Source organism: Ambystoma mexicanum, chromosome 10, assembly GCF_040938575.1.
Source record: "Ambystoma mexicanum isolate Mex_15411 chromosome 10, UKY_AmexF1_1, whole genome shotgun sequence".
Classification (NCBI taxonomy): Eukaryota; Metazoa; Chordata; class Amphibia; order Caudata; family Ambystomatidae; genus Ambystoma; species Ambystoma mexicanum.
Window position 1 is genome coordinate 855,890,175 of NC_090932.1, and position 18,623 is coordinate 855,908,797.

At 47.5% G+C, this 18,623-nt stretch overlaps 2 protein-coding genes across 9 annotated transcripts in view; one reads left to right on the forward strand and one right to left on the reverse strand.

Moving 5' to 3' along the window:
* LRRC34 (leucine rich repeat containing 34) overlaps positions 1–14,807 on the reverse strand; it is a 397,826-nt gene extending 383,019 nt beyond the window's left edge. For 5 of the 8 annotated variants that reach the window (XM_069618536.1, XM_069618535.1, XM_069618533.1 and 2 more), the window contains exon 1: positions 14,700–14,794. In XM_069618536.1, coding sequence (XP_069474637.1) covers positions 14,700–14,749 — 50 coding nt within the window. In that variant the 5' untranslated portion in view covers positions 14,750–14,794. Of the gene's footprint in view, positions 1–14,523; positions 14,616–14,699 lie in introns of those variants that run through there. The other 3 variants (XM_069618532.1, XM_069618530.1, XM_069618531.1) reach the window with 3 other exon arrangements.
* The window catches only part of LRRIQ4 (leucine rich repeats and IQ motif containing 4), a 195,889-nt gene continuing 191,952 nt past the window's right edge, over positions 14,687–18,623 (forward strand). Inside the window, exon 1 of the mRNA XM_069618528.1 lies at positions 14,687–14,808. The gene's annotated coding sequence lies outside the window, so the exon portion shown is untranslated. The remainder of the gene's footprint in view (positions 14,809–18,623) is intronic.

The following is an 18,623-nucleotide window of genomic DNA, read 5'->3' on the forward strand; positions in this document are numbered from 1 at the left end:
ATGTTGTTTCTTTGGGAATGTGAGCCCTTTTTTCTGACTTCAATTGGGCGATCCTGGCGGTGCTCGCTCTTTATTGTGGGCTTATTCGGAGTGGGCTTCTGCATAATATAATGGCACAACGTGAGGCTTGTCCGTTTTAGGAGTCAATAATTATATTTGTTAAATTTAGCCTATTCTAAAGTGAACATAACGACTCGAGCTATTTAGAATTTCTGGAATTTTTCAAGTGAAACTAAAAATGATTTGATTCCATCACATTGATTTCACCAACCTCCCGTCCTGGTTTCTTGTTCCCCTTTTCTGGACAGACTTGATTGAAACCTTAACCACCCGTGCCGAGTTAACATTGATACCGGCCACAGTTGTCTGAATACTGGAATAATTCAAGCTCATCTTCAAGGTGTTTGGCGGGTCACTTACGCCCGAGCATATTGGGTTCCTTTATTGCTCTTAGATATCACTTAAGGCATGACTCCTCAATTCAAGATATTAACATGTCATTTCAGATTTTTGGAATTTGGTGGATTGTCCCTGAGCCACATTTTGTGGTCCTTGATCCTTTGGAGCATATGACATTGGGAGCCAGGTCAGTCTGGTCCCTAGACTTCTGTATTGGGCCTTTGGCGTTTTTGATTCCTCACATGGTGGTGGTGTAATTCCATCTGAGACACAGTGGTCTGAATTGGTTTAAGGCTTCACATACCTTTGTTTCAGACACTTTGGAACAACAGGGACACTTTGGGAGTTGCCACTACATGGTGTTTCTTGTGTATTTTAAACTTTAACTGATGATATAAACAATTGCATGTTGGTAGCTTAAGCCATCCAGTATAGGTAGTAGATTCCTTTATATAATTGGTTTGTCTTGGTTTTTTACAGTGGTAATATTATCAATTATTTCTCCTGATGAAGACGTTATTTCAATCACTTCATAAAATGTTGAAACCGGTAGAGAAGAACATCCGGGGATGGAATTTATCATTTATTGTTGAACATACCCACTCCGTGGAATAGAGCACATTCTCTGGTTAATGATTGTGCTGCTACACATTACATGTGGATAAAATTAAATATTAAAGACTCTGTGGGGCTAATTTATGAAATGCTACCACTTATGAATTGTACTAAATGTTTTAGTTCAAAGGTTTTTACTGTGAGTGAATGAGGCTGATTGATTTGTGTTGCAAATGATGGTGTGGTAGTTGATGAATGATGGTGATGTTAGGATTTTATTATCTGGTGTCTTATGCTCTCCTGCAATGGTAATGTAATTTCTTATGTGTGCATTAATTAATGATTAATTCTTTTTTGTAAATGATGTATCTTAATAAATACATTTTTGATACCTTTAAAACTAAGAAACAACCACTGGATAAATTTGTTCAGTATACTGCGTCTCTTAAAAGAGGCTTTTTATTTTTTTTGGTGCTTTCGGTTTTCATTAGTTTTTATTAGCTTTTGTGTTTTCTTGTGCTCACATTAGTACAGTAAACTCTTCACCGCATCCTGTAGACGGGCAAACAAAACAGTGTAAAAGAAAACGACATTGCCAATGGGTGACAACAAAATGCCATTGGAAAAACTCTGCATTTTCACAACTAATGAGGTCATTATTGCAGAAGAACATTCCACGAGCGGACAAAAAAGTATACATGCTTCTGTTGATGAGACACCTTCCTGCGTCTGGCTCGGAACAACATCCATGAGCAGTGGCCCATACTCTTTGTGGTATTATGGATGAGAAAAGCACCTTGGCGGTGGAAAAAAACATCCTCACGACATCCAGCAATCTCCTCAGTCTACTGAACAAATATAAGCAAACCAGGTAACACATATGCATGCCACCGTAGTGTATGACAATAACATCGACTGCTGCAAAAGTGGCGAGTTCTTTGCAAAGTGCATGCATATCAGCGAAATTGCACTCCTACACAGCGTTCCACAATGAGTCTACTCCTTCCAAACCAGAATTGCTGTCAAAGTGTCTTTGCAGGACATAGTTGTGCAGATCTATGACAAAGGAATCACCTACAGTCAACACCATGCGTTTCACCATATCATCCACCCTCACTACGCAGAGTACAATGTACAACAGTTTCACCTCCCCTTCCTGTTAACCACACCCACACTACCTGATTGGCTAATCCCCACACTGCCATGTCAATTGGGCAAGGTGGTGTAAAGGGCAGATTTTGTCAAGTGCGCCTCATAAAGTAGCGCGAGGGCCGCACCCCTGTATAGCTCGAACAGTCCGTCTTCCCTTTGCACTATCTTCTCTGTAGCACTACCTCAATATGTTACGTGTAAATAGGCACACATGCATCCACCAATCTCATCGAAGCCGCCATCATCCAACACCGTCACTCCTGTACAAAACTTGAAATGTACCGTTACACATTTACAGTACAAATGTCGTGCCATTCCAAAGCACGTCGACTACCAAGTTCAATGAAAGTATGCACGATTTCTCCATCCGCATACATCCACATAGCCACCAAGAATGTGACACGTGTAATCCTGAAAATACCACATAATCCACTACCTTTTCGTGATAGTGAGGTGGGGGAGGCGGGGTGGAGGTGTAAACAATATCAAACTGGGTAGAGGATTGGGTCTTCCATCATAGATGTATAAATGTTTTTTTTTTTTCGTTTTTTTTACGTGTGTGCGACCAACTTTTTTTTTGTTTTTTTCTCTTTATATGCGTTTCTAGTTGCCTCTCCTCACATTTTTACCACATTCTGGTCAATACTTCTTGCACAGTGTAAAAGAAAACGACATTGCCAATGGTGGTCAAATAAAGGCCATTTCTACGGAACCACTGCATATTTTGCGACCTCATGATCTCATAGTGGGTGGAGAACATGCCAGCAGTCTGCATAAATTCACACATAATTCTGTTTATAGCACACCTTCCGACCTCTGGCTGGGGACAAATCACACTGTCATGGACCCATACTCCTCTTGGTGTTATGCACGAGAAAACGACCTTGGCAGTAGGAAAAATCTGCATCACTGCGGTCAGCAACCTCTTCGTCCACACGACATGTAACCCAAATGTAGACTTCCATAGGGCACCAAGACAAAAGACAGTCAACGTTCGTGACGGACGCCACATATCTGCAAAGATGAACTATCCCGCCGAAACTACAGTCACCCTGACAGGCTCGGAAAGTGTCCACTCCTTCCAACCCGAAATTGCCAGCAACGCCTCTTTGCACACAACACTTGTGCAGATGGCGCACAAAGGTATCACCGACGATAAGCACTGTGCGTCTCTCCATCTCGACCACCCTCACGACACAGTATTGCGACGAAATGGTACAGCCCCTTCCTGTGAACCGCACCCTAAACTCATAAAGGCCTATTTCCCACAATTCCATTTTCCCTTTCCACCCTGCTCATAATGGCAGGCTGTGGCACATGTGCTTTCCCATCTACAGCGAGGGCAACGGCCCAGTAAAGCACACACAATACTTCTTCCCTTTGCACAGTCATTTTTGCAGCACTCCCCCACTGGGTGCTGTCAAATTTTCAAACACGCAGGTAGCAATCACATACAAATTCTCTGCATTGCACACTGTCATTTCTGTACACCACTTCATATTTACTGTTAAACACTTTCAGTACACGTTCCGTTTGATTGCAAAGCCCCTCCACCAGAAATGTCTGCTAAAGAATGCACGATTGCAGCATACACAAAGATCCTAAGACGCATGCAGCACACCTTTGGCCATGCACACAACAGTGCAGCCCTTTCCACACCCACCACAACACTATAAATCCAAGCAAACGACCATGTGGGCACCTAACATTATGCACAAATGTAACATACGTAGCGGCACTTCTACCCAACTCCCCCACACCATGAAACACCCATTCACAAAAACGTGTCACACTTAGCAAAATCCACAAACATACCACAGCCTGCACCACCCCTACGCACTGCCATTCACAAAGTATTGGGCCTACTTCAATAAATCTGCACATAGAAGAGTAACCAACCACATATAAGCTGCACTTCAACCATACCCTCTTCCATACTCACATTACGTACACACTGCACCCTGTAGCAACACTACACAACTTCTCCCTGCACCATCTCCTGCAGCACACCAAATACTGTAGCATGCTGCAATTATCACCACAACCATGGAACGCACAATACACGCTTTGCAACTCACTTGTGGTGCTGTAGCACATTGACAATGTGCTCTACACCCATTCTCCAAGGATCACCACCCTGTGCCTGATGCACTGTCAACCCTGCATTGCTGCAGTGGGTGTGCTGCTTGCACACATTCCCCGCACCATAATGCAACCATGCATGTCAGCATTTCACCAACTATCACTATGCACATACGCACCACTGGCACCAGCACTCTTAACCAACCTCCACACTGCAATAGATATGCACAGCGTTACATGCAACAGTTACCATAATGTATAAACATTACACTGTCTCTGTCACCGCTACACCCTTTCATTCACATACTATTGTCTTACCCACTTCCACTCAGAAAGTATTGTCGCACTGCCAAGTTAACCACAAAATGTTTACAACATTGCCCATACTGCAAGCATTGTGCACACAGCACACTATCCAAGCACATACAAGATGCCCTTCAACCATACCCTCTACCATACTGACAGCATGCAAACACTGCACCCAGTGCCCACACTGGGTGACTTTTCACTGCAGCATCTCTAACCACAGCGCACTGCAATGAAGCTATGCAGCAACAAATTGCAACAGTTACCATAATGTACAAAGAAAACTCTCTCCTGCACCCCTGTGCACAATCACATACTATGGGCGTACCCACTTCCATTCACTAAGTATCGTGCCACTGGCAACCTACCCACAATCTGTTTGCAACATTGGCCTATGACGGCTGAAATGTGCTCCACAACCATTCCTTACATGTCACCGCCCTCTAACTGATGCATAGTCAAACATGCATTACTGTTGTGGGTGTCCTCAAGTCCTAGGCTCTTGAGTGCATGGCCTATGGCCTGCGGCCTTCGGCCATGCACCCAATAGTCTAGGCCTTGACCACACCCACAGCAACGTAATGCCACCATGCTTGTCACCATGTCACCAACTACGACAATGCACATACACAAAACTGCCACCAGCACTCCTACCCAACCTGCGCAGCACCATGGAGCTATGCAGCAACAAATTGCAACAGTTAACATAACGGCCATGTGGGCAGCTACCATTATGCACCAACACAGAGGCGTTGCTAGGGGGGGGCTAAGGGGGCTATAGCCCCTGATCTTTTGGTTCTAGCCCCGGATAGAATTCCAGGAGCTACAACCAAAAGGCTAGATAGCCCCCAGTCCCAACAGTTCCGACATCAGCGTAGCCCCGGGTGTTTTCCAGACCTAGCAACTCCCCTGCACCAACATAACATACGTAGGTAGCAGCACTTCACCCCAACTCACCCACACCATAAAACACCCATTCACGAAAACAAGTTGCAATTAGCAGAATCCACAAACATACCACAGCCTCCACCACCCCTACCCACAGCCATTCACAAAGTATTGTGTCACTAATCACAACATTTTCACAACAATGGGCCTACTTCAACAAATCTGCACGCAGCATAGGCTTTGAACACACCCACAGCTAGGTAATGCCACCATGCATGTCACCATGTCACCAACTACGCCAATCCACATACACACCACCTCCATCAGCTCTCCTACCCTAATAGCGCACCACCATAAAGCTATACAGCAACAAATTGCAACAGTTACCATAATGTACAAAGAAAACACTCTCTCCTGCACCCCTGTGCACTTTCAATCACATACTATGGGCGTACCGACTTCCATTCACAAAGTATTGTGCCACTGCCAACCTACCCACATTCTGTTTGCCACACTAGCCTTTGACGTCTGAAATGTGCTCCAAAACCATTCCTTACATGTCACCACCCTCTAAGTGATGCAGAGTCAAACATGCATTACTGCCGTGGGTGTCCCTTGAGTGCATGGCCTATGGCCTCGTCATGTGCAATTCACTCCTCTTCTGCAATTGACCTGCCACCACTCACCACGAAAAGAGGTTGCTGCAGAAGTTAAGGGGCCGTTACGACAGCAGCCTCCAATCACCACACAAAGTACTTTCCTGTCTAGGTACCAGCAAATTGGCGCAATACGTGTGAATACTGCAGGCACTCTGCTCTCTTCTTCCACCTATGTGCATATGTCACATGAACCACTTCTCACTCCCCTCCTTTGTTGCCGCCAACACATTGCGTACGGTACATTTTCCAGACCCTTCTGCCGCTGCACTGACCTCCGATACACCATGGCGGCTTTCCCAAAACATGCTGATGCACAGCACGCTTCCCTCCAGCCAACCACCGTCTGCGTCCAAACTTCTCCGACAGCATGCCGTACTGCGAGCCAATGACACTTCTGTCTGCGTAGCGAACAGGGAAATGGGTCTGCTGCGCGGACCCAGATATCACTAATATTTTTGGGATGCGCATTTCAGTTCTTTGCAACAAAAGTACTGGTTGGATTTCCACGAAACACACAAAATCATGCTTTCTGGCGGAACCCCTTGCTCCTGCCGCAAATTTGGTGAAAATCCGTCTAGCCGTTCGCCTGTAGCAGTGCGCAAAGTTTTTCCCCATTCAGTCTATGGAAAAAAAAAAAATTCATATTTGGGACCCACCCTATAACTTTGCCCCCTCCCCGCACGATACCTCACCAAAATTTGCAAAAAAAATTCAGGAGCGGCCATATACTTTTTTTGCAAAGTTTGGTGACGATTCCTCCAGGGGGAGCGAAGTTATAAGCCGCAGAAAAAGTGGTCTTCTTATGAGTTTAGCAACTTAACCATAAGTACACGGCCGCTACAGCGGGCTGTGTAATATACACACACACATATATATATATATATATCGTTCTGATTGTTAGAGGGATATACAGTTGTGTTGGTTACACATATGAACAGCTATGTGTTGAAGTTACGGACATCTGAAGTAATGGTAAACGCTATGGACAACTGTACAAGTGGTACAATGCAGCGCAGCTTCAGGACATTTTAATCTTTTCATCTGAACTATGCAGGGTGGCATCAGGGCTCGTCAGTCCTTTCATCTGAAATGGGCTGGCACACCTTGTGGTACCCCTGTGACTCTAGCAAAGAAAGCTTCATAACTTTTCTTATATGGTCGTTCGGGTTTCAGCTCACCCGCTCGCTGTACTTCTTTGTTCTGCTGAGCAGAGGACAATGAAAATGTTCCAAGATAATCTGCAGCCACAGAAAACACCTCCTAAATCCTGCCCCTCACCCATCACTGTTTTAAGAATCGCAGAATCAAGGCGAACAGAGGTTGTGGGCGTGAAGATATTCTCTGAAGGAACCACGTTCCTAACTTTTGTTGATCTAGACCTGTGCCCAGCAAGGAAATTGTTACAAATGAAACAGCAGATAATGTTTTGAGGAATTCGTTCTATTCCTTTATATTGATTGAGTGACCCGATCAGCACAGCAGTAATAAAAACTCCGCCGACTTTAACTGTTTCTTTCCCAAAAGTACATACCATTTTCAACTGATATTTTCCTTTTGAAAACTTTGAACTACAACACACTAGTCCTTTGTCCTTACAACTCTTAAACTACAACACATTAGTGCCTTTTTGCTGATGCATGCACACATACTTCAGAATCCCAGCTCAAGGTAATTCCCCCCCACCCTGCAGATATTAGTCTGAAATGGGTAAATGCACATCTTGGCCTGTCCATGTTACTATGCCTCTAGGCAGCTAGAATGTAGATTACCCCTGCTATCTGCGCAGGGAGTATTAATTCTATTAAAGACTAAGGAGGCGAGCATTATGCTTCATCTTCATTTATTTCTACTCTTCAGCAGTTCAACAAAACACATAAAAACCATGAAAAAGTGTAAACGTCCCTTTTCTCTTTTTTTTTTTTTTTTTTTTAAGAACTACAACATCCCTGAGTCTCGGTAGTCCATGCCCTTTCCACCAGTCACAACCCACTTCCTGTGCTCGGGCTCCTCCTCTGCTTTTACTCGCTCTGATAGTCGCTCAAGTCCATTAACTAATCCTCACCAACGGTGCGGAGGCTCTTCTGAACTCTTAACTCCACTGCCGGTGCCCTCCCGGTCTCCTAATACTCTCAGCTACGGCACTGCCTTCAGCTATTCTTCTGATCTTCTCCTATGAAAACATAAATAGAAAATCTTAGGGTGGTGCTCCTGTAGTGTACTCACTCATATAATGCATCGACATTTTGTATAGTACATTACTCGGGAGGGAATTTAATGCTCGCCTCCTTAGTCTTTAATAGAATTAATACTCCCTGCGCAGATAGCAGGGGTAATCTACATTCTATGACAAGACTGGAGGCGAGCATTATGCTTGTTCAAAGCTTCCCCAACACTGTACTAGCCAGACTCTCTGCTGGCTTAAAGTAAAATTCTTTAAATGTACGATCGTTTGACCAGTCTGCTGCTAGCATTATTACACTCAAGGGCACTCCCGCTCTCGCGGCTGACGATGCCATTGCACCTCTCACTGAATGAGCTCCATACGTGTCCACATTCACACCAGCTGCATGCATGATCTCCTTTACCCATCTGGCTATGGTAGCTGATGCTACTGCGTGATAGGGTTTCCTGCGCGCTATTAACAACTGGGTAATATTCGCTGCTCTATTCTCTGCTGTTCTACTCTCGTATTCTTTAATACATCGTGCTACGCACCATTTCGAATTTTTCGGAAAATACGGATAATGCACTGTGGAGGTGCCTGTCTTAGTTCTCCTGGCTATGGAGAATGTGACTCCTTCCGGTCCGAAAGCTCGCCTGTTAACCTCTAGAGCTCTAACGTCTGACACTCGTTTGCATGAGATTAGACATAATAGCATAGCTAGTTTACCAGATAGTTGTTTAAGGGTAAGGTATTTATCTGTTGGCCAATCTGATAATAATCGTAATACTGTCGCCACGTCCCATGTTGTGTTATATCTGGACACAGGTGGCACTCTGAATTTCGCCCCTCTAACGAGTCTAACTACTGCGGGGTGCTCTCCTGCTGGCACTCCTTCTATTGGCATATGTCCCGCCGATATGGCTGATCTGTATACTCCTATCGTACGGAAAGCTCTTCCGTTCTGCAGTAAATTCGCTAAGAAATTTAGAATTTCCACTACAGGTGCTGAAACGGGATGAACACCTCTGTTCTTGCACCAGCTTGTCCATTTTGCCCAAGCTGCGTCATAGCTCCTCCTAGTGGAAGGAGCCCAGGACTCTGCGATAAGCTGAGCTGCCTGCGCCGAAATTCCTGCCAGGGCCCAGCGTCTCCTGATATCCTGCACGCGACTAGCGGGAGTGTCCCTCTCGCTCTCAGAGGATGACACAACCCAGCTGGGTCCGTGATCAATCGCTCTCCTTCGGGGAGTACTCTGGGTACGTCCGCTACTAGCTCCATCAGCGTTGGAAACCACACTTGTGACTTCCACAATGGTGCAACCAACACCAGTTCCGCTCTCTCCCTCCGACACTTCGCTAGAACTCTGTTCAACATCGCGAAGGGGGGAAAAGCGTAATGTGGACCTCCTGTCCACTCCTGCAGGAACACATCTGTTCCTTGAGCTTCCGGATCCAGCCTCCAGCTGTAATAGAGGCTCGTCTGTGCGTTGAGCCGAGAGGCGAAAAGATCCATACGTAGTGGTCCCCATCTCCTGTCCAGCCTCTGAAACACTGCTGGGTCCAGTCTCCAATCGCTGGAGTCTATCAGGTAACGAGAGTTCCAGTCTGCTACTACATTCAGTGAGCCTGGCAGGTACTCTGCTGTCACTGACGTCTCTGACTGTAGACAGAAATGCCAGAAGTCCTTCGCTAGCTCCGCTAGCAACTTGGACCTCGTACCGCCTAGGTGGTTTATGTACCTTACTGCAGAAATGTTGTCCATCTTCAGCAGCACACAAGATTTCACTCTTCCTCTTGTGAAGGCCTTGATCGCGAACGATCCTGCCAGTAGCTCCAGGCAGTTTATGTGTAGCCGGAGCTCCTCTTCGCTCCATTTGCCCCCAGTCTGTAGGGTCCCACATCTGGCCCCCCAGCCCTTCCGGCTGGCGTCTGATTCTATTATCAGATCTGGCTTGTCTCCGAATATGGCTCGCCCATTCCAGGCGTCCATATTCTTCAACAACCATTCTAGCTCTGTAATGGAGTCTTGATCTAGAGGTACTTGTTGGTGATACTTCAGACCCTGCTGTAGATGTTTTATCTTCAACCTCTGTAGCGCCCGGTAGTGCAGGGGCCCTGGGAATATGGCCTGAATAGATGCTGCTAATAGCCCCACTATCCTTGCCAATGTCCTGAGAGATATCCGTTGTTTCTCTAGGCATAATCTGATCTCCCTCTTTATGTCTTTCATTTTTCGAGCTGGCAGCTCCAGGGTTGCTTTCTTTGTGTCTAGTACAAACCCCAGGAAGTCTAACCTCTGAGCCGGTATGGTGTTCGATTTCTCTGTATTCACTAGAAATCCTAGAGAGACTAGAAGGTCTTGTACCCATCTCGTTTGGTATACCAGCACTTCTCGATCCTCTGCTAGGAGTAAAAGGTCGTCCAGATAAATGATCAGCCTGACGCCCTTCTCTCTGATCGCTGCCGCTACTGGTTTCATCAGCTTCGTAAAAGCCCAGGGAGCCGAGGCAAGTCCGAATGGCATTGTCCTGAATTGCCAGAACTGTCCGTGCCAGCGGAAAGCTAGATATGGTCTGTACTCCTTGAGTACGGGTACTGTGAGATACGCGTCCTTTAGATCTAGGCGCGTCAGCCAGTCTGCTTCTCTTAGTGAGTCTCTGAGCTGATGTATGCCCTCCATCTTGAAGTGGCGATATATGATCCAACCGTTCAGCTCTTTGAGGTTTATAAATGGGCGTACCTTCTCTTTCCTGTGCACCAGGAACATATTGCTCACAAACTTGGGTGTGGTCTCGCATCTCTCTATCGCCTGCTTGCGAACTAATTGCGCTATCTCGCTGTCTAGGAGTGCTTGTTCCGCTTGCGCTAGCCTCTGACTCTGTGGCCTGCTCCGCTGCACTGGGGTCTCTATGAAATCTAGTCTCAGACCGCTGACGGTCTGCAATATCCAGGAATCGCTTGAAAGCTTGCGCCAATTCTCTAAAAACATGCGCGTCCTCCCCCCTACAGGAGGATACTGAACCGCTCTCACCTGGTGTAAACCCTTGACCTCGTCCTGATCCTCTGGACCTGCGGCCTCTCGGGCCTCTCCCTCTGGACGGGAAGAATGTATCCTGGCTCCTGTTCTCCCAGTATTGAGCTCTGGGGTTCTGAGGCCTTCTTCCTTGAGTACGACCGGCTGCACGGCCTCTGGAGCGGCCGGTCCCTCCAAAAACTCTACTCGGGAATATTTTGCGGATCGATGCTTGGGCCTTCTCGAGAGAAGCATATGTCCCTACGAATCGGCCTATCTCCTTCCCGAAAGTCTCCCCGAACAGGAGGCCCTGGGCCCCTTCTCCCGCTTCATATGATGAAAGATCGCTGAGCTTAGAATCAATTTTGAGTAAGAGACCCTTCCTTCTCTCCGAAGCAATGGCGCAATTCGCATTCCCCAGAAGGCAGACTGCTCTCTGCGCCCATCCTGCGAGAGCCTCGGGGTCAACGTCCTCCCCCGTATCCCTTGCTCTCTCCGCTAGGTCCATGATTTTTGCGAGAGGGCCTGCTAAGTCGAGTACTTTTTCCTGGCAGCTTTTCCAGGACCTGACAATACCCTTGCGAGGGTCTTTACTTGTTTTCGACACGAATGTCAGCATCTTCGGATCGAGCTCGGGAGCTTCCGCTACTTTTCCCGGAAGATCCGGACGCGGGCACTCTGCTCGCAGTCGTTGTCTCACCTCCTTGTCTAGAGGCTTGCGTAATCTTGCTGCCATGTATTGTGCTACTCGGGGGGACGGTTGCCACTCGGAGGACCTCGGATTCCGTATACTATCTGTGTCAAACATGTCCTCCTGCGGCTCCAGGAGGTGGTTCTCCTTTCGAGCTCTCTTACCCCCACTGGGTTTCGCCCAGTCTTCATCCTCTACTTCCTCGTCTTCTTGCGAGGCCTGGTAGTCATCCTTCTCATCTTCCGAGTCAGGGTCATCTCCTATATTTTCATCCCCTGGAGTGGGGGTCATGAGGTGTGGCACTGCCTGCCGTTGCAGATACGCTTCTTTCAGCTTCGCGAACGCGTCAGGCACCTCTGGGGCCTTATCTTCTGCCCCTTCCAAAGAGCCCCGGGCGTCGTCAGAGGATTTCCTCTTGAGGGCTAGCATACTCCCCTTGTGTCCCTCTTTCACGGGCTCCGCGGGCGTGCGCTTCCAGTCTCCGGTGCTGCTACTAGGCTGTGAAAGCACAGCCTCCAGCGTCTCCAGCCTCTCCTGTAGGGGTCTGACGCCCTCTGCCACTGCATCAACAAGGGAGCTTCCTAGCACTTTCTTAAAGCTGGCCGCGAGGTCCTGGGACTGCTCCTCCTCGCTCCACTCAAATTCTGACATTCTTGTGCTTGTGCCTAAAATACCTGAGCCAGGTGTCTTAGCACGCCCACTGTCCCTCTTGATGATTCGGAGTCAGTAAAGTCGTTTTACTCTTTGCACTACCTTTTTTTTTTCTTCTTTTTTTCAGTGGCTGCACCTAGACGTAATCGCTTTGTGGCTCCTGTGAAGCCCTCTTCTCAGTCGCGCCAATCTTCTGCTAATTAGCAGTGTAAGAGCTCAGCAGCCTCCTGACCTCTGCCGCTCCTTATCCCGTGGCCTGCTGTCTCTCTACGTGCTCCTTAGGAAACACGGCGCTTGCGATCGTTATGACCGCTGATTATGAAAAAGGTCTCCTAATTGCGGTCACTAATAAAGACCTGCTCGCACGAGCGTACTGATGCCGGTTGTGCTCTGCAGATAACGGCGCTTCAATGCGACGTTTTGAAACTCGTGTCCTACGCGTCTAACTCCTCCCACCCGCGGGTGGGGGCTAACGCTCAAAATTGTTGTGCTCTCTGCGGTAGCTCCGCCCACCCGCGGGTGGGGGCTGCTTGGGGAGCATTCTGGCCGCGCTACGTGCTTCGCGGGAGCTGGCTCCGCCTATGCGAGGGTGGGGGCCTGCTCTCGGATGCCGGCTTGGCCTGTGCTGTGTGGTTCGCGAGGCTGACTAAACCCCTGGCGTGCCGAAATTACGACACGGGGCCGTCCGCCTGACGAACAGACTCCTGCCTGATAAACCCTTCGGCAATACTCCCGCGTAATCCTCGCGCCGTCATAAGCGCCCCAAGCTTCTACGTTAACGCGTCGCCCGTTCTATAAATTACGCGCATACATTATGAAAACTATTACAGTTACTTCGTATATAAAAAATGTTTTTTTTTTTAAATTTTTTTATTATGCGCTATATCGGCACCTCCTCTCTTTCCCACACATACCGTGTCTTAACTATCTTTAATATTAGTCTCCCACTCAAACCCGGTCAATACATTCACTGACATGCGGAGAGGGAAGAAATTTTACTTATCTGCTTGAAGAGCAGTAAAAGAAGAGGAGGAGCCCGAGCACAGGAAGTGGGTTGTGACTGGTGGAAAGGGCATGGACTACCGAGACTCAGGGATGTTGTAGTTCTTAAAAAAAAAAATTAAAAAAAAGAGAAAAGGGACGTTTACACTTTTTCATGGTTTTTATGTGTTTTGTTGAACTGCTGAAGAGTAGAAATAAATGAAGATGAAGCATAATGCTCGCCTCCAGTCTTGTCATAGAATAGTGGCCAAAGGTATGCGGGGTATATTAGTGCTCAGGTGTGTTATGTAGCTAGTTTAATGGCTGGGGTAAATGAAGCAGGTACTAATTACACGTATGCGCAGTTTACTGGCTGAAAGTATATGAAGCGGGTAATAATTACACGTTTATGTCGCTCGAGTAGCGTTTGGAGCAGCATGGAGCAATACGTAGATCAAAATATATGCAGCTAAGACATTGGGTCGAGTAGTAATGAGAGTGGAGCGTATTTAGAGTGTATCTGTCCCTAAAAGAGCCTGACCGCTCCGTTTAGGACGGGAGGGGTGGGGAAGGTTGAAGAGAAAGAGAGAGAGTGCGAGAGAGAGAGACTGTATACCCCTTGTCCAGGGGTGGACTGGGAACTAAAAGAGGCCCTGGAAATAATTACTGGGGACCAAAAGAGGCCCTGGAAATAATGTTCAAAGTGGCCCCATATGACACATTTTCAGCAAGCCCAATGCTTTTCCTGTGAGAAAATTTTGAAATGCCACACAATAGAGGCCCAGGGTGCAGAGGCCCACCGGGAAATCTCCAGAGTTCTCTACAGGCCAGTCCAACCCTGCCCTTGTCTACGGGGCGCGAGGTTCGGCAGAGTAGCGTCGCTTCCTCTACTCTCGCCGGATTTTCGATACCAGTCAACCTCCGCCCCTCTTTGGTGGCTTGTTTCTTGATGGGGGAGCTGTGGGCCTCCGTGTGTCACTCACCTGGCACGGCGCTGCCCTGTCCTCTCTCTTCCCCGACTACCCACGGCGGTGACACTGGTCAGCGGCGGCGGCTGCCTTGTGTGTGTATGTGCGCGCGCGCCCTCCCTTGTTTGGTTGCCGTGGGGACAGTATCAGCCCCGGCTCGCGCACTGCTGACGCTGAGCTCGCGGCCTCACCTGGGGTCCCTACTGTAAACTGGGGCCCCTCTCTGCGCTCCCCGGACCATTCAAGCTGCGCAGAGGGGACCCCACATCTGCCTCGACGATCCGGCCACACACACAGCAGGTTTGGAGGACTTGTTCAAATGAATCTCCCGGAGTTCGTTTTGCTCAGTGCAGTACTAATGTATCTACCAGCAGGGGGCCCACTCCACGCTAATGATAAGGAAGGGAACAGGTGGAGCAGTGGGGAGGTTACCTTACCTGAGATCGAGTCGAGACAGTGGAAGGCGTGGGGACTGGGTGAAAAATGCATCGCATAAAAAAGTACTATGAAATAGAGGACTCGAGTAATTTAGCCCAGGGTCTTAAATGGGGAACAGTACATTGCATCCCAGGGAGAACTGGATCTGGGGGAGATTATGGGGAGGTGAGAAAACACCCTTATGGCCTGACAATTAGCTCAAGATCCCAGTGTACCTATGGCTGGAATGATACATTGGAGGGAGGGTTGAGGTCTGCGTGGACAACGTTCGACGTGTGAGTCTATTCTGTGGGCTAATGCAATCCAGTTTAATCATGTACTAATGATATACAGTGCAGCAGCTAGTTTTGACCAACGTCACTGGATCAACGTGCTTTAAAGGCACAATTTCCCACAGGTTTCCCCAAAAACTCATCTCCAGGTACTACTTAACTTGCTTTTGGCATTTAGTTACACGTTCTCGTTGTCAAAAAATGAGCCACTTTTTAGTTTTTGCTGTTGGCACTTAAGCACATCTATACGCCAAAGCTATTGCATGGGAATACTGATAGTAGGGAGATGAGTTGCGATGTAGGGCACGCCTCTTGTAGGTGACATTTGGTTATTGACCCATCCATTGACTGCCCATGGTCATGCTAATCCGTAGGGCTATTCCCACCCTCTACCTGCCCAAACACATCTTCATGGGATCTCTTTGAGCTAACTCTAACAAGTAGTAACATCAAACTTTGTGGACTAAAGTCTTGCAAGTCTTTTTGATACCCAATTTTAGAGTTAATGGCTTAATTGTAGTTGTAAATACACTACCAGCGCAATAACAATGATGTATTAAGCAGGTGTGCCTTGAGCACACTTTATAGGACCTGATCAAAACAAGCATTGGAATAGCCAACCGTTTTGCTGTGTATATAGGTAATAGATGGGCATTTGCCAGGCTCTGCTAGTCAAATGCTCAGGTAATCACACTATTTTCCAGATGTTGCTATTTTATGGGTAGATAGTACCATGTTGTCAGTGCCCGGCAAATGCCTATCCCATGACTACACAAAAGCCAAATCTGTTGGCTTTGCCAATGCTTGTTTTGCAACTTCTTGCCTATTTCCCACCCCAATCTGAAATTGGGGATGTAAAAAGCTGATTTTCCAGCTGGCAATTGTATTTACTTATTGTGGTGTTTTCTGTGGTGCCACTGGCAGGAAAATTTGAGTGCAGTGCGCCAGCAGGAGTAAAGTGGGGAGGGCGAGGTAGGAGTACCAGAGAGCAGGGTGTGGATGCGGAACACTGATTCCAGACCACTATTCACTACATGACTAAAGGGTGCATTCCTGATACCAAACACCGTGTACGTATTGTTTATAAGTGCATACAGCAGAACGTTATCATTTCACTTGACATGCAAGCCCCGCTCACCCCCGTAGTCAGACTACATGAAGAGGGTAACAGTATAGTTAGAAGGGTGACACTTTTGTGGCCAGGCTGATGGTGTTGGTGTCTCTATCAGTCAGCTTGGGGGCTCTAGGGTTAAAAACTAGTATATTTCTGTCATTTCGAGAAAAGCTTCCTGGAACAAAAAGTCTTTAGCACTTTACTAAAATGCAAATGGTTTTCTCACATTCCCAGGCCCTCTGAGAGAGTGTTCCACATCTTTAGTTTATTGTTCGCTTGTTAGGCGCTTATACAGGAAGTAAATACTGTTTCAAAGCACCCACAGGGCAACAGGGACTGGACAAGCAGTGAGTAAACAATTACAATACATACACAAATATAATATAAATACAGTGGGGAGGGGAAGACGAACCTCCTGTGCCTTGTAAGTGTTCAGAACGTGCAAGTGCAGAGGGGAGAGGGAATGGGATAGGTGCTGGAGTGCTCATGGGTGAGCAACAAGTGAAGGGAAATGTAAGGTAAGTGCGAGCCTCCGGATGGAGGGTGAGGCAATGCAAGTGCTGGGGATAGAGAGAGGCTGGGGTGATTCTGTATGGGAGGTCAGGGCCACGAGGATGCATAAGGGCCCTGAACACCAATCGAGCGACTGTGAAATTAGCAGAGGAGAGAGGGAGGGAGTGAAGGATAAAGTAAAGAGGAAGGTCTTGAGGATCTTCCAGAATTTAAGAAAGTCCTTCTCAAGACGAAGAGGGAGGGGGAGGCTGTTCCAAAGAAGGGAGCCAGCCGAGGAAAGTGATCGACCACCTGCCCTTTGTTTAGCCAAATGCTTTATCCACAAGGAGTTGGCGGCAGAGGAGCGCAGAGGTCTAAAGGGGAATATTTAGTAAGAAAGAGTTTCAGATAGAGTGGTCCCTGGCCCCAGATAGCCTTGTGGATGATACAGAGGGGTTTGAATTTAATCTGCAAAGCAACCGGGAGCCAATGAAGACTTTGTAGGGCAGGAGAGATGTGGTCCCTGGGCTTGTGGCCATGGATAAGTCTCAGTGCACTATTCTGGATTAGCTGGAGGGGTCACAGAGTGGAAGAAGGTAGATTCAGGAGGAGGCTATTGCAATAGTCAAGCCTAGAAAGAACCAGGGCCCCGGTAACATTGAGCCTCTGGGGGAAGGTGAGAAAAGGTAGAATTCCTTTGAGAAGGACGATGTGAAAGTGGGACTTCTTGGCAATTGAGTGTGAGTGAGGAAGAAGGGAGAGGAGGCAAAGATGATTCCAAGTTTTCTGGCTTCCGGAGAGGGAGCAGGGGGAGAGCCCATGGAAGAAGGCCAGAGTGAGGGGAAGAAGTCAGGTGCAGGGGTCCCAATAGGAAGGATCTCTGTTTTGCTGGCATTGAGGCAGAGATCATTGGAAGTGCACCAGGCCTGGATGGCAGAAAGGCAGTCAGGGATGCTGGAAGGTACAAGGGGGCAGCAGGAAGTTTGAAGAAGAGTTGTGTGTCTCAGCATAACACTGGAAGTTGGGGGGGGGGGGAGATGAGGCGTGCCAGCAGAGTAAGGTAGATGTTAAAGTGCCAAGGAAAGAGAATGGAGCCCTGGGGGATGCCACCGTTGGAGAAGCAAGTAGGAGAGAAGAAGGCGCCCAGGATGGTTTTGAGCCAGTGTGTGAGATTGTCTGACCTCCCTACTCATTTGAGCTGATGGTGTGAACTGCCACAGAAGGATCCTAAATGGGTTGGTCTCTATTGGACAGGGGTGTGCTAGTAGTGAGCAAATTATTTTCACACATTTTTATTGAAATTGAATTTTATGCATAAAGAGAAAAAAATAGAATTTCACCCATAGTACAATTCACTAACTGATAGTTAAAACTGTCATGGATGGCACTCTGTTAAAGAGTGGCACAGGGCACCCAGGTAGGGTTTGGGTGGTTGTGCCGAAGTAAGGTGGACAGATAAGTACACACACAGCTGAAAGTAAAAGAGAACAAAGAGTTGGCAAGTGTAGCAAGGAAATAAGGTACAACAGAATGGATTCCCTCTTGGGGTGTATGCAGATAAGGGAAAGAGTGTTCCACGGACCTTAGGAAAAACTCCAGCCTTCTGCACAGTTTGCTATAACAGAGGCCCACACTGTTTGCTCATGGCTGGGAACAACAGCTGTGGGTGTCTGTAACACAGAAACGAGACAAGGGAAGGGGCAGAGGTTGCCTGCCGGAAACCAACAGACAAGCTCTGTACAAAGGGGTCTACGAACAATACAAGAGAAGATAATAACTGACAAATCCAGGAAAAAGGG